Source organism: Cupressus sempervirens, chromosome 3, assembly GCF_028749045.1.
Source record: "Cupressus sempervirens isolate cs-2001-9-10 chromosome 3, ASM2874904v1, whole genome shotgun sequence".
NCBI lineage: Eukaryota > Viridiplantae > Streptophyta > Pinopsida > Cupressales > Cupressaceae > Cupressus > Cupressus sempervirens.
Genome location: NC_143120.1, coordinates 269614283 through 269631564, shown reverse-complemented (window position 1 = coordinate 269631564; position 17282 = coordinate 269614283). Strand labels below are relative to the sequence as shown.

At 36.7% G+C, this 17282-nt stretch overlaps 1 protein-coding gene across 1 annotated transcript in view; it reads right to left on the bottom strand.

The window, feature by feature from the left end:
- Positions 1–16984, bottom strand: part of BLOS1 (GCN5L1 family protein) — a 54080-nt gene extending 37096 nt beyond the window's left edge. The window contains exon 1 of the mRNA XM_089819419.1: positions 16574–16984. Coding sequence (XP_089675545.1) covers positions 16574–16652 — 79 coding nt within the window. The 5' untranslated portion in view covers positions 16653–16984. The remainder of the gene's footprint in view (positions 1–16573) is intronic.
- Positions 16985–17282: the final 298 nt, after the last annotated feature.

The following is a 17282-nucleotide window of genomic DNA, read 5'->3' as shown; positions in this document are numbered from 1 at the left end:
CACTTCTCCTAATGCTATATACTTAACAGAAAAGGCTGCAACCCAACTTTAGGCAAATGCTTTATTTCTCTTCCAAGTTTCGATTTTGGGCAAGAGTCTCTTACAAAAATGCCACTTATCATGGTTTTTCTATCACATTTTTGAAAGATGCCAATATGGGTGCTTTAACTTCATCATGAAGATTTGTCCAAGTGGGCCTGATTTTGTTCCCAATTTTTCACAATCAAATATTAAAAATAAAATATTGGAAAGAGATCAAAAATTTAATTATTTATCAAAATATTTCTCAAAAAACAATTTATTTCCAATTTGTCATTTTCCACCTCTTTTATCGTTTTTTTTAATTTTCCAATATATATTAATTAAATATTAAATATAACACAATATTTAATTGATTTCCGATTTAAATTCCAAAAATCAATTTATTTTCAACTTTGACTTGAATTTTGCATTTGACAAATTTCCACCGCTTTCACTTGGACTTGAATTTATCATAGATATCCTTTTTACGAATTTCATCGTCATAAAAATCATTCCATCACAAGTTCCATCCACCCCGGTTCAACTTCTTTCGAGCGCACATTAAGTCTTAACAAAGGGTTTTTTTAATATGTCTTAATTTTAAATATTCCTTCACAACATTATGTAAGAACTCTCATTTCTCACTAAGCCCTTTCTCATGGGTTTCTCAATCCTGAAAAAAAAAAATTGAACTTCATTTGTTGTGTATATTCATGCCCGCCCGTTTAGTGCATATAGATGACTTAGAAATTGCAACATGCTTTTATCATTTTATGTTATGAGGTGTGCATTATTATTATAAGATGAACTTTCACTTAACCAAAACATCCTAAACAAAGTAAATATGTCTTGGGCACGTTTCAAAGGCACTCAGATTATTTTTTAATCTTATTCCTTCACTCCTCCAAATTAACGCTCTGGGCGTGATTTGACCCTTCTCATGGACTTTCTTGAGTTGTTCCTTCACCCATGCTAAATCTCATTGGGAGTGATTTCGACTATGTTGCAGATTATTTCTTTTTTGCTTCATTCTTTGACTACCATCATTCCATGTAGGAGCGCGTTTTGGGTGTCCATGGTGAACAATATTTTGTAAAGTTCCTTTGCTCCATCCGTTTTGTGCCTTAAGCACAAATGGAGCACTTAATTGAACTAGTTTCATTTGCGTGATTCAATGAATTACCCCATGTCCCCATAGGGCTGCTTATGGACAATTTCTACTTAAATTTAAGCAGCCACAGTGTTCCCATAAAACTTTTAAGGGGAAATGATAGTTTGGAATCGTATCCTATTATAATGGAACGGCAGCTGCTAAAAATCTTGAAATAAGCTTTGGAAAAAGGGAGGAGCTGAAAATAAGCAGCAACTGCTTATTGGAAAAATGACAAAGGTCTTCACCAATTTTTAACTTCTGTTTATTAGCCTAAATTTTCTCTTCCAAACTTAATTTGCAACAAATATTCATTTTTAAAAAGTGCTTAAAACTAAGCACAAATTTTTCTTCCATGGGGCCGCCAACTCCACAAATTATTGCAAAAAATATGGAGCAGCAGCTGCTAGCCAAAATAAGCTTAGCAGCTACATGGGTACCTACCCTTAGTCCGATATGCATTGGGCATGTTTTGAGACAAGTAGCGAATTATTTCTTTTCAGACTTACCTTTATTGCGCTACATTTGACATTTTTCAATTGACTGCATGTAAGGGCAAAACGAAGTTGGGGATGGTTCACCATGATACTTGTGAGTCTATACATGGACGTCCCCGAACACAACCGAACTTCCTCTAGCTTAGTAACATTTGCATTGGGCATGTAGGGAGTTTTGTTGTGAATGTTTCAGTTACAAATGTTAATAATTTTTTGTGCCTGTAATGAAATGGATCTGCAAGGCACTTCTATTGAAACTTCACCAGAGTCGAACATCAGTCAGGCCCAAAATATTTTGCATTCAGCTTATCAAGTTTTGCGAAGAGCTTAATTCACAACACACTGCAAGTATTGTGTTAAGCGGTCCTTATTGTTGAGTTTAAACGAACGGACACTAACAAAGTATCATTTTCTAAAATTTGAATTAAAAATAGATGCTCGTCAAAAGATAGATCTGCTCCATTGGATGAAGGAATGCATTGTCAATGGTTTTGATTCCAAGGGATACTACATTCCTGGACAAGAAGTCCAGAAATAGAGAAGTTCTTTCTCTGAGCAAGATTTCTTTGCCCACAATCCTACACCTATACAATATCAGGGCTCCCAACACTATCATTTCTGCATTTCTAGGCATTAATATCATACATGGGGGCTTGGTGTACTGCAACAAGGAACCCTTTATTGGTTTGATTGTTTTCCTTGCCTGTGTTGGAGTTTGGATGGGACTTGCATTGCTTCAAACACTTCCTAAGTAAGGGACATAAATATTTCTTTGCTCTTCTTTTATCCTTAGGAACTTGCTTTAGTGGATTTCAATTTCAATAGCCATTGTTTGTGGTGATTTTGAATGTTTTGAAAAAAATCATTTCCTTCCCTTTTGTGTGCTGGTCCAAGCTCAACATGGATAGGAGGACCTTCTGGAAACTTTACCATCATGTCTATGAATGACTTCATCTGGATGCTTATAAGGTATGCAAAGGGTGTTATAACTCTGCCAAATTCCTTTGCATAGTGGGGTGTGTTTTGAGTGCTATTGGAAGCACCTTCCAAATTCAAACCCTTCGGTGGTTGTACCGCAAACTCTTTACTTAGCCATATTTTGAGATATTTCCATTTAATTTCTGCCCTTTCTCTTTGGAAGCATATGCAACAAGTAGACGAAATTCTCCATCCTTGGTCAAATCCATCATTTCTCAAACAGAACCGAAGAGAACTTAGGAGACTGAAGCTAGGGCTACGGAGGAAGGCACAAAAGGGCCAAGTGAACAAAAGGACAAGAGGGTCCAAATAACAATGTGGTGATGTGCAAAATGGTCACAACAATGTCTCCGTGAGTCGATGCCTAAAACATTTGTGAGATGTTTTCAATGCAAAAGCAATATTTTGTTGTGGTTTTCTCCCACAAGAGTTTCCATGCAAATCAGGTGTTCTTTTGTTTTCTTACTTGCTAGATTTCAATAATATTGATAATATTTTGATTCACCACCCACTCACTACCCCCACCGTAGTCTAATCATGTGCTCCTCAAAAATTATCTTTATTTTCTGCTATAAGTCTCCTTCAAGTTGAGAAAAGGCCAATATTCAGATTAATACTTCATGACATAATTCTGAAAATCAATCATATCCTGAATTCTTTGGAAATGCTTTTAAATCTGCTGAATTGAAGGTTTTTATCCCTAACTCAGCAGTGGCGAGATTAAGGGTTTTCATTGTTAACTTGCCAAGGGTATTTTAGAATTTGTCTTTAAAACTCGTTCAACATTGGAGAGTTTTCATCCTTCAAGGATTACTAAGGTTTGGTTTTTAACCAAACTTGATAAGGCGAAACAAGGGCTATCCTCCTCCTTATTTGTAAGTCACTTCCTCAAATTCAAGAAAGATTGTTTTATTGCATGATTGACTGATTTATTGTTTAACTGCTGAATTGGTTTGTTTTCTTGATTTCAATATGATTTAATGATTGATGATCACTTCATTGCTTGATTGGTTGTCAATAAATTGATTTGCACTTTATATCCATCACAAGAAAAGAGTCACCACCCTTCATTGCTGCCTTTTAGAATAATAATAATTAATTTCCCAATTGATTAATTGCCCATGTGCTCCTTTCATTGATTGATTATTGACGGATGGATAGATCATTCTTTGGTCGATTCCTTTCTTCCTTTTATATCTTTAATCTTTCAGTAGTCTCTTTATTTCATGCCTTTCGACCATTCACTAAACTACATTTATTTATTACTTTCTCATTCTAATTATTTATCATTATGTATAATTAGATCCATTTCAAAAAAGGGACATTACACAGTTGTAAAATCGAGGTAAAAACAGCGGAGGCATATCAGCAAAAATTAAGGAACATTTAAATACAGTTAAAAGGTTTGAGTATGTACGGAATTGATGTAATTATTATCACCAATCTCACGTATGTTCTCAGCACTATCATTTCTCTTTATGAAACTACCAGATTGCATTTTTTAATTATCTTGCTTTAACATGTAATTTGACAGCTAGATGAGGGATATATCATTATAATGAAACTGAATCTGGTTTTCATCTTAAAGATTAATGGCCTCCATATAGATAGAAAGTAAAGAAGCGGGGTACTGACAGAATATCAGGTGGGATATCCACCTGCACAAATGCCTCTTGGGAGTGATTCAACATAATCCAACATCCTTCACTGTTTACATTTACTCGGCACCATACAACTCAAGAGAAGCACACTCATAGGAAACCAAATGTATTTCATTAGACTGTTTCTTGTGAATAAAGCATAAGTTTTTCTAGAAATATAGGATAAGTAAAAAATGTCTTTCCTTTATGCAAATTTGTGGGCTAAATCAGCATTTAAGTTTTAATGATTGGCTTGCTTGCACATTTGGAAGGACTGACAATAGAACTTTAATTGATCTATGAATCAGTGCAATCACAAGAGACTTCTATTGTTTTCTGCAGTGGAAATTTCATTATTGATCAGTTGTCCATTAGCTCATGAATCAAATGAAAGTTAAAAATTTCAAATATTGAATTTTAGATTTTGATATATTTCAAATCATTGTTGATGACACAAAAAATGTGCAGGGTTCTGGCCAATGACTTTAAGAAGATTTTAACACTTTTCGATCACTTAGCTGGGATTTCATGATTTATTTTTGAAGATCTTCCAATCTGACGTTTGACAAAATGGATAATGCTATTGAAAATTTTATTTAAGACCTAGACTTGCCAAAGGGCAACAAAGTAGAAGTGACCATACTGTATACATAATCCAACATTTTTAATTCTAACTGGCTTAGACTAGTAGTGAACACAAGACAATGTTGCTTGTGAACAAAGCATAAGCTAATCTCAGAATATAGGATAAAAGCAAAATATAAATCTTCTGCATGCAAATTTATGTGACAACCTGGACCAGCAATTATGTTTTCAAGATTGATTTGCCTACACATTTAGGAGTGGCTCACCTAAGGAATTTAACTGCTCTGTGCATCCATGGTATCAGATCAGGTGTTTATTGTTTTCTATAATGGAAATTTAATTTTTAATCAGCACGATAAGAGCTCATCAATCAAATTTTAGTTTCAAAACTCAGTTTTCATTTCAGCTTTTACTTCATCTCAGTGCATTATTGATGAACTAGGCCGAAATGTGTGTGAGACTCAGGTGGTGTTTTGAGATGGATTTGACACATTTTTCAATCAACACAGGTGGAAGGCCATAATTTATGCTTCAAGATTTTCCAAATTGGACAAAGGGGAATAAAGTAGGTAATTTATTGTATTTCAGCAGACATTAATCCAGAGGTTATACATTAAAATATCATAAATCTCAAACTGACAAAAAAAAAATTGGTAAACTCCTTCATTAACAAGAATACAGAACCATGTGCATAATTTGCAATAAAATATATCTTCATAGAAGGTGTCCAAAGTTGAAAATAAAAGTTACCATGAAAGGAGATCTGCCAGCATGCATATTTTCAAATTACTGTAAACAAATCTAGTGATAATACAAATAAAGATGAAAACTAAGAGATAGACCCTTGCATTTGGCCGACAGTCTGATGTTCTTCAAAAAGTGGCTAAAAGATTTAATGCCAGATTAGTGCAAAGCCAAGGAAAGAGTGGGATGTAAGGGACCTAAACCTAGCAGCCCACATACACTTGGAATATCAATTTTTGATCAAAAAGTGAAGAGAAAAATTCAGCATAAAAAGTAACGGACTGTTTCCCATACGTTCTCGAAAAATAATGAGTGCCTAGAAAAAAAAAATCGCAATAATAGTGAAGCTATACAACATTCTATATCATGGTGAAACTACAGAAACATTGCATTCTATATCCTCGTTCGTTTGTTGCAGGGTGGAGCTTGTCGGCTCCACCCTCTTCGTGTGCAGAACAAGTTCATGTTCCTCCCACGAAATGTACTTGGTAGCTTGAGTTTGGACCACTAGTTGGTGATCTAAGTTCATGATACATGGTGCATTCCGTCGTAGGAAGGTGAGCTTGGTTCTGTTGTTTTTCCTTTTGGGTTGTGTGGTTTGGTGATGCAAGTTTGCTTCATTTGGTTTTTTTCTGGTGTTGTCCCTACCAAAAGAGTGGTTTGCATCTTGGGCGCCCTGTGGCACTCTTTTTCGTCCTTGGATTTATGTGGGGTTTGATCCCACCAGTCGAGTTGGTTTGGTTGGCTCAGCTAAGAAGTTGCAGGCATGCCTTCATGGGTGCCTGGTTAGTGGCTTTGGCTTTGGCCGGTGCAGGAGCACCTAGAGATCAAGATGTTGCAGATGATCCCAAGGGATATTGTAAAGAATTAATTTAAATCCATATGTTTGATTGTGGTATTCCATGTAATGGAATCAACTGTAATGCCTAAGGGCAACAAAAATGTAAAGTGGTCATTTAGTTGTCATTCAGGACCTAAATTGCTCAAAGGGTCAAAATGATATATAAAGTCATGAAAAGGTTAGAAAGAATGTAAAATGTCTTAAAAAGGTTATTTGGACATGTTGAGAGGGTATTTACTAAGTTGAAGGTAATTTTGTATAAGTGTCTTAAAAGTTGTCAAGAAAGTGCAAAACTGCAGAGTTGTAATATTGCACCTTTCACTAAATGTTGCACAAAAAGACGTTGAAAGGTCATAGGGGAAGTTAGATGGTTTCTAACCACCTAAAATAGTATAAATAACATGTATTGGTTGTTCCAAACAATAATGGGAAGAAGGAGAGCATTTTGAAGCAAGTGGTGTATTCAAAACTTTCCATTTTGATTGGAGTTACTTATTTTTATGTTGTTTCCAGGCCTTGTACAGACCTGTACGGCCTAGAAATGTTGTACAATGTGTATTTATTTTAAAGTAGGATGAATAACTTTCCTTTTGATTTTTGTTTGGGATGATTATGAGAAGAAATAAAGAAGTTATGGATGTTTCAATGAAAGTTCTTGTTTGCAGATTTGAGATTGCCTGAAAACAGTCATGTTGCAGTGTTTGGTACAGACACATGTGGAATGATTATGACCTCTAATAGGATTCATTGAAAATATATGTGAATCAGCTTTCATTTCCTTTTGGTTTGAGTCATTTTTATGCAGATTTGTGAAAGTTATGGATCTTTTAGTGGAAACTGGTTTTTAAATACCTTCAATGGAGTTGCAGGCAAAGATTTGTGCTTATGTAATGCTTTAAGAAGTGGAAAACTCAATGGCTTACACATTCTGCAACTAGATTCATAGAGGTTTACAGTAAAATTGATTTGGAATCATTTGATTTTGAATTTGGGAAAGATATTGGATGCCCTAGGCAGGGTTACATATATCCTTTGTAGTTTATGGCAATGAAAAATGGGTCTCGGTGCAAAGACCATAACTTGTTGGATTGGTCTCAGCTTTGGATATGTTTTAATAGGCCTAGTTTGGAACAATTTCACCAAAGGGTTTTAAAAGAAGATGGCAGGAACAAAAGTTATGAATAATGGAATTGGGAATAGAAATCAGACCGTGAATGGAGAAATATTGATGAATTCATGTTAAAAAATAGTTTGTTTTACCCCATGAGATGCCTCTAAATAACGAAATTATTGAATGGATGTTGAAGGGATTAGCAAGGATCCTTATGATTGGTTGGTTTGTATGATGCTTTGCATCATTGGCTCCAAAAGTTAGAGTGTGGGATATGTTGCCATTGATAATAGTACACATATGGCCTCAGTCCTAGTAGGTTAGTGGTGGCTTGTTGGCGTTGCGCTAGCAGTCCTATTCATGTTCTTGGGTGACTGTAAGGGGGGGTTTTGCCTCTGATCGTCTACCAATATGCATTCTCCATCCTTGGGTTGAGTGCCTTGCATCTTTAACAACAAGTTGGTTGGTATTCTGAATGCAAATGGTTCTCACATCCAAAGTACATAGCATTAATTGATCCCATGTGTCACGTGAGTGAATACTAAATAGTAGTCTTGTCAATCGCATAAGAACAACTCAGGGTTGTACGCCACGCCGTTGGAGTCTTTGTCCAAGCAACGTAATTTCGGATTCTGGCAAAGAATAAATTAATCGATATTTTGCTAGTTTGAAACTATCTATTTTGCACTCACAAGTCCTAAAATTGCAGCTTTTCAAAGTTCACGATTTCGTCTCCCATGACCAGTGAGGGATAGTTCTATGCTTCCAAGGTATGGCTTCTAAATACCATCTTTTGTCTTTTTACCGGGAGTTACATTACTTGTTTCTGCTTCTGAGTTTTGTGCTCCCTCCCAAATGGCATATCCATCTTCAAGGAAAGGACGGGGGGCACAAGGTCCCGGGAACCCTAAAATAATAAGCCTTGTAGAAGAAAGGTTTTTAAGGATCATGGTATTAACGTATGTCCGGTACTTGAAGGTGCTAATGGATACTGGCTCCAAAGGATCTGCAAAAATCTTCGGGTATCGGGGTGGGAGAAGAGCCAATGTAAATTCCAAAAGGTAGATGTTGCCTTGTAAAATAGGCACTTCCAAGCAAAGAAGGGAAGGTGATTCCCCAAGGGTTCTAGGCCAGCTCGGTCTCGTGATCCTAACCATGGAAGGACCAGATGCCAACACAGGACAAGAGGCATCCAAGAAAGAGAGGCCAAGGAAGCAACGAGCTAGCAAACAAAAGGGTGCTTATACGTTCAAAACCCCGCTATAGTGAGTCTGAAATGTTTATCTTCCTAGGTTGATGAGGCCTCCCCTTCTATGTCAGATGCATCTCATATCATGACATAGAAGGATATCCAACAAGGACCCCGCTACAAGAAAGATTTTCAGCGTCAAGGGATCCTTTTGGTTTAATTCAGTACCTGCTCAAAAGGGGCTTCACTTGCTTTCAGAAGCACCACAACTCTACAAGATGAGATTTTGGGTCAAAGATCCCTCCTTCCCCATGACCCGATCAAGTGAGCTTGCATTATGTGATAGTCAGTGCCCAGTTCCGAATCCGAGGGTTTTGGAACTCAAGTCCTTCCACAACATGATAGGATATGTCAAGATTCCTTCTAAAGCCTACCATCTGTTGTTGTTGTTGGTTGACAGAGTTATTAATAACGCTGCAAGCAGTTAATGATGGCTGATAAAATCACTTTTCACCTACATGTTTCCTTGCATACCTAATGCATTCTAAAATGTCAAAGAAGTGGAGTGCTCTTATCAATCAGTAGCGTCTCGAGGAGATAAATGGCAGAGATTTGACAGGAAAAACGTGTAAAGATCACTGTTTCAGATCGGATTTTACTCTGGAACTCTCCTCTTTCCCTTCCCCACTTCTTTCTGCCATAATTTAATGGATTTTATTCTGCAGATGTCTCTATGTGAAGATAGTAGTAGATTGTGTCAATAAAGATAGTAGGTAAGTTAGTTGGCGCAAGGAATTATTTTCCCAACCGAATTTTAAGTTCTCATCCATAAATAAGAAGAATGTTGACTCTTCTAGGGTTGGTAAAATTGATGATTTTATCATCCATACTATTGTAACGCCTTACTTCATGGATGAAAGCAGTATCATCCTTTTCTGGAATATCTTTGTTTCACCCAATGCTTGCTGGTATTTATAAATTGCATTTTGAGTAGAAGAATCTTGGAGTGCTTTCTATGGGATTCATTTACCTTCAAAAACAATGAGATCTTTCAATTTTGTTGCTATTGTCTTCCTTGGCTTGGATAAAATTAAAAGATTTTGTTTACTTCAGTACCAGTTTCATTTGCAGCACTTGTATGTGTTAGATTAATTGATCGAGCATGTATCTAGTTATCATACCATTCAAGCATGTATTGTTGATAATAATAGCATAAAAGTAGACTATAGTTAGATTAAATTTCTAACCCTGTAGGCTCTTTACATTTCTGTTATTTACTTTCCTTGCATCCCCTAGTTTTGTCCTGAGATATTTGCCCTAAGCTCGTTCAAGTGATCCATTGCCTAACCAAATGCAAAGGGAAGCGATGAAGCTTCAGTCCGCCTTATTATAAATCAATCACCTACTCATCCAACTTTGCCTATTCTTGCACAACCAAGACCCAATCTACATGGAGCTTGGGAGTGGAAAGTTTTTGCTTCCCATTCTTTCAAGCGATATTGGCCAAACATCTCAGTCCAACGACAATTGTTACTCTGTTGGCTGGACGTGAAACAAAGTGACATCAACAGAAGGTCGTTATGACCATTAAGTCAGTTAACAATTAAGCAATTGTTTGTTAGTGGGTCATCATCCCTTGAAGCTAATTTAAGACTGTTGATGTCAGTAGACATTAACTGATAGCCTACTGATGATTGCAAGAACAGAAAGTCAGTTAGACACAGTTGTTATATACAAGCCAAGTAATGGTACTGAATTCTGACAGCACAATATAGTGATAACATTTTTATAAACCTAGGCCAAAGTGGCACAGTGCAATTGTATGTGACCATTAGTTCACATGAACTAGATACACATCTGGTCAAAAGGGTCATGCTAGACAACGAAGTACCTAGAGTGTGTGACTCGCTATAAATAATGTAGGTTCTAAACACTAGGCTCAGATGGCAATCGGAACTAGCCATGCACCCTCCAAGTAGGGTAGGGCAGCTTCCAGTAGAAAGTTGAGCGGAGGACTGCAAGTCAATGGATGGGAGGTAAAGCACCTGATGATGCTCCCCCTCTACTGGGATTTGCCAAGACTTGAAAGAAATTTCCAAGATGGAAAAAATGAAATGGTAACATCTTTTCTCTCTTTTTGTGTATGCATTTCCTTTGGAAAGAAAAAATGGTTAAATCTGTATTTGGTAATTTTCTTTTTTGTGTGAAAGTCGTTAAATCCGTTGGCAATATTCATACTCATATGAAAGAAATTTCAATTCTATTCCAATTTTAAATGTAATGAAAAGCAAAAGTTTTAGATTACAGTAAAAACAGGTTTTGAAGGGACCCCGAAACCATTTTACATCCTCAAAAAAGGAAAAAACACGCTAACCAAAAGGAAAGAGTCCATAAACCTACTAAAAAGTAGCATTAAAATCAGGTTTTACAGGGACCTGAAACCACTAAAAAAGTCCAAATAAAAAACCCAAGTTTTACAAGGACCTGGAACCGACAGTATATATAAAAAAACTAAAATCCAGAAACCAGGACCAAACACAGGAACCAGAAGAACCAGCCAGCAAACAGGACTTGCACAGGAACCTAAGCAGAAAAGAAGACCCAGGACACTATTGCAATTTCGCAATCATTTTCAGAGCCTCCTTACCAATCTTAGCCGTATCCTAGATGGAGTTAGCAACCGAAGAAGCAGCATCAATCAAAGCTTTTTCCTCGAACTTTGTCTTCTCCTCTTGCTTGGGCCCTTCGATGATATGGTTCCTTCATTAACTCTTTTACCCAAAGTTGCCGCAGCTGCACAGATGCTTGAGGTAACTTGCTCCATTTTTGTTCCACTTTCCCTGATGAGCAGTCTAAGATTCTGCTCCTAATCCTTTAGTTTTTTTGGGATATCTCCCATTTGCACCTCCATGTGTTGAATAATAGCCCGGTCAGTCTCCTAGTTATGTTGCAATGTATCCCCTTTCTTCTTCAGCCCCATTATTTCATTATATAACCAGGAGTCGACCTAAAGGAAAGAGTCAACTTTTTGTTTAGCAGAGAGGAGGAAGGAAAGACTGGTTTCCCTCTCCGAGGAGTCACCCGCATCATCAACAATGGTGTGTGGAACAGGGCCATCTTTATCAATATGAATCCCCCCGTCCAACAGTTCCATCTCACCAGGCTCCTCTTGAGTATGGTGGCTCTGTCCCACCTTATCATGTCCCTCGGTCTTCTTCAGAGGAGTGGAAGCTTTCCCCGTGTTTTCCTCCTCACTCAAAATGGCTAAATCATTATTTTGTTTCCCTTTGTCACCTCCCCCAGACTCGAGATGTGTGTCCTCATTTTCAGACTTGCTCTGTTCCGAATTCACCTCCGTAGTATCTTCCTCTCTCCCCTCCTCATTATTGTCTTTCGAGTCCGGGTAACCATCCAAGTTAGAGCTAAACTCCCCAGCATCTGTCCCCTCCTCTTCCTCAGGGGCCTCCTTATCAGAGCCATCAGTGCTCTCCACCTCAGTGTCCTCTTCCTCAATATGTCTTTGAGAACTGGAGGGTTTCAGTTTAACCTTTGTTATCTTTTTAACACTCTCATCCGTTTTTCCAGTAACGGGATTAGGACTCTTATGCTTGGCAGTGGACGGGGACGAAGCAATGGACTTATTTTTACAAAAAGCCTCAATGAGTAAAATCGGACCTTCATGTAATATGGGTCGAGACTGTTTCTTTTTATGGGCATTCAAACTTTGGAGCAAAGAAAATTGCAAATAGAAAGGGAAGGAGATTCTGTCCTTGTACCTGAAATGGTTAAGGAAAACAAAGTGGAATTTGTACACGCTTTTACTTCTACCATCAAGGATGAAATATTCGCGAATACAACCAAGCACATCACGCCAAATACCTTTTATCTGTTGCACATCAAAGAAGTCGCCACTCTTTTCCAATTGCAGTTCTTCTTCTTCCGTCTTTGGGAATTTTTGTAGGCCGCGTTGGAAATACTGGTCTGCTTCGAAAACTTGATACCTTTCATGGGAAGACCGGTGACTTCGGCAATGAATTCCTCAGTCAGCTTAACAGACACTCCATGTAGGGTAACTTTGTCGTCCGCCCAGTTTTTAAAGAAGGCAGTGGTGACATGGGGTTTGAATCCATGCAACCGCTCCAAGTAGCTGGCCACCTTCCCTTTCTGGAGAATCTTCCAAACATCTTGCCTAGCCTTCCAATCATCACATTTTTTGGGTTCCTGCTTCCTCGGTTCACCTCCCATATTGCAGAGCAGACAAAAAACCAGAGACACCCAGATATCAAAAGCAAAGAGAAAGAAATGAGACCAGTTTTTTGTGACACGATATCGAGAATGCCTTTTTTAGGATACGTGCAGAGAGCATATAGCCTTCACATGAATGTACCTCCTTGGGAATGCTGAACTAACAATCGTAAGGCGACTCCCGCAAATCATTAAATTTCTAATCCAAGCAAATCTTTCCCACTCTGGAATGAATAACATCATAATTAATGATCGCTTTAAGATCCACTTGTTTGTGCAAGTCATCGAGCCACCTCATCTTTTGCCCCATTTGAACTACGTGATTAGCTATCCAATCAGCAACCCCATTGGCTTCTCTATAAGTATGGGAGATGACCACCTTTTCAAAATTTTGAAAAAGAGTTTTGATTTTCATAACCGTTGCCTCTATAGACAATGAAAAGCAAAAGTTTAATTTTATCAATTTTATAAAATAAATTGTGATTGTTGTTTATTTAAGAGTTAGAGCAGCATGTTACAGATATCAACAATTTCCAATCCCTTTACAATGAGAACAAACTACCTTTTGTAGAGAAAGGCGTCAAAACCTAGTACAAAATTCGTCATCCTAGATCATTTTACAATCAATGGTACTTTACAGATAGTAAATGTTTTGGATAGGATAATGTCACTCTTTGATCCATAACAAACTCGAGATCCTTGATTAGAAGTAAAAAATTGGTTTCAAGGTAAGTTGACTTTTAGTGGTTCCTCATCAAGAAGATATAAAAATTAATTGCAAGTCCCAAAACATCAATTCTTGGATTGGTTAAATTGCATTTGAATTTAAAAAAGAAAATTCAAAATGAATTGCAATTTCAATCATCCTTGTCATCATCAGATACGTCTTCTGCTATCACCTAGTCCTTGTCAGTGTATGATTTCTGTAATCCATCAGCATTGTCAGAAATGGATTAAGTAGATCCTGATTAGGTCTGTCCAAGATGAAATATTTGAAGCACTTTGCCTCATATACCTTCAACGATGAACTCTGTTTTTCTTCTCTTTGCCTAGCAATTGTTATAAATACCTTGAAGGCTGCTTTGACTTTCATTATGTAGTCCATTAAGTCTGCTTTGAAGTTTTAAGGGGGACCCAATCCAATTGTTGAGACTTTATTCAATCTGTCTTTCATATCCTCGCCAAGCACTTCATCGTCCAAGTAGAAACTATGTCCTAACATAAATTCTAAAACTTTTGAATATCACATTCTATGTCAAGAATGTCCTTCAAATCATTAAGTAAATTAATGGCCTTCCCTACAACATCATCTCTAATCTAAATAAGATCCAACTAGAATTAGGGTTGACCTACTGATTTATCATCCAATATTTTCTCCACTATTAACAATTCAGGATCCATGAAACACATTGGCTTTACCCTTAGTAGGTTATATCCATTAATGACCATCATCTCTTGACATTGACCATAGTATTTTGTACTTTCTCCTTCAACCACTGGACTTGTATCTTAGAGGTGATTGCTTCTTCTATTACTTTGCAGCTGTGATCATAAAGATCATTTATCCAATTCTTTGTCGCTTTAGCTACACATTTAATCTTTTCCAAGGTTAAGTCTTCCCTTGGTGAAATTATGAAAAGAGGAGTATGAATTGATCTATTGCTTGCAATGGAGCAGCTAGATGCTTGATGTAAGATTCAGATTTATAATTCACTCCTTCAATTCTGTCTTGCTCTTTTTGTTTTTCTTCACTATAGGGACCACAGTGGACACAATTGTTTGAAATTCTTGAATTTCTTCCTCCCTGGTGGACTGGCTGAAGATGTGTGAGTGGAAGCTCCTCAAGATGTTATAGCTGATAAAGTTCATGTCTTATTTTTAGGCCATGGAGTTTCTATTATTGGCATGAGTCATGAATTCTTAGAGGTTGGTTCGACCATAGATGTCTACCTCGGATATTTACACCCCACCATACTGGAGCCAGTGAGAAGTATCCACCGCTTATTTTGAATGAAAATTGGGGCTTGTTGTTGCTGTTGTTGTAAAGTAATGTCCTATTGACCTAGTTGTAGCTGTTCTAATTACTGCTCCATCTTATCTAGAGTACATCTCCTTCAGCAAACTCTTGCTCAGTCAATGGTTCATATATTTTGCTCAATAGGAGCTGCATGCTGAGCCTCAGCTGCATGTTGAGCCTCTTGTACTACTTCATGTAGAAGATTATAGTTGCAATGGAGATCTTTATCTCTGATTTATCTATATGTTGAAATTGAGAAAAGATTTATGATTATATTTTCAAGTGAGCATGATGTGGCATTCAATGTGTGTCAGGTGTCACACTCTAAATATTTGACATTTTATTATATGAAGAGACATGCAACATGCGAAGAGTCATGCGTTTGGAAATATAAAGAGACTTGTTTTTGGAAATTGAAGAGACCTTCGGTTGTGATATGAAGAGTCTCTCAATTCGATATATACATGTGATTGCTTTGTGTGTTAAGATACGGCATCAAGTTGAAAGCATTGTACTTGAATTTCTATTATTAAATAAAAGAGATATTTTTCTGGTGTGGTTGGATTTTCCCTAAGTTGGAGGGTTTCCCTAGGATAAATGTGTTGTGTCTTTATGTGGCTATTTTTGTTCTTCTTTCCTTTATTGCTGTCTATCATTATTTCTGGGCAAAACATTAACACTTCTGACTCTGCAAGCAGAGATGTTTGGACACTTGATCCTAAGTTTGTTTTTCACATGTTTGATCAACTTGGAGGCTTTCCTCCTCAACTATTTCTACTTCTTCAACTTGTGTTTTCTGTTGTGAGCTTTGAGGATCAATAGTATCAACCTGCTGAAATACCTCTGGTTGCACCTCTTTCTCCTTCTCTGCAGATGATCAATATAACAAACAAATGCACTATGGCATTTATAAAGCAAACATTTCAATTATGTTGTAAAAATGTAAGAGCAATGAAGATTTTTTATGTAGATATTTTACTTCTTAGTTATAACTGCGTGCAGATGCAAGGACTCCAAGCATTTTGATTTTTAATAATACACTAGCGTATTTAAGGTAATTTTTGTATATTTTGAATATGTAATTATCGAATCTCCCTTTAGTTCCATGTTTGAGCTCCACCGTAACGAAGATTTCATACAGAAGCTGCTAGACTGCTTAGGGCTAAGGATGACAATGAGAGATGAGCCTAGGATTAAATCTAAGAGCTAGGGCTAGAATTGTATATAAGAGCTAGGGTAAGGATTATATGTATGAGAATTACATATAAAAAATAGAGTTACAATTATAGCTAAGATGTAGGGCTATCTTTACAGCTATAACCTAGGACTGCAGCTATAGACAAGCAAGGATTGGATCAAATCTAAGAGCTAGGGTTAACGTTTAAATGAAGAGAACATTTTCAGGGGTGGAGCTGAAAATTGTAGCGTGATTAAACACTATAACAAATCGGATTCCCACATACAGTGAACTTTAACCATCATTTTAGGCAAAAAGTAAAAAGAAAAAACTATAAATTCAATGCTAGGAAAAGGATGAAAAATTAATCACATGAACCTATTTGATCTCTGCGCTGTGCACTGGACTTTGAATAGTCATTCATCATTTGGATCAGTGCCAACTCCAAGCTCGCCATTTTTCCGCTTTTCCCCCGCAGGTTCGGGATTTGAATCTGCCAACTATACTGAGTGCAAAAGTAATTATCGAATGTGAAATTATTTTTGTTTGTCGTGTTTTGTTCGTAATTTCAGTGGACAGATGCTATTTTTCAAAAAATTAATTAATTAATATTTATAAATTTTTGGCCATCCATTGTCCCGGGACCTTATTGAGATGTTAAAATGTTTGCATTATTAGTTCCTGGCAGGATTACTTATGCATTCATTCATTCAGAGGCACTCGGCTACGGTGTCGTTTGCATTTCCGTCAATCTCCAACTCGTCTAATACTTCCACACTTCCGTCCTCCGTCCTTCTGTTTCATTCGACATGTTGTTTCCAAAATCCGTATTCCCAATTGTTTTATTTTTTTTTTTATTGTTTAACTTTAAAGTTTTGATTTAAGATTTTAGGAAAAGTATTGTATTTTAATTATTTTTAAATGGTTTTAAAATATTTATATAGTATGTTAATAATATTATTATTTTATAATGAAATAGATGATTATTATTAGTAAATATTAAATTAATATGATTATTTATGATTCTATTTATTAACTTTTTAATATGTGTTTAATTTAAATAAATTTTTAATAATAGTTATTCATG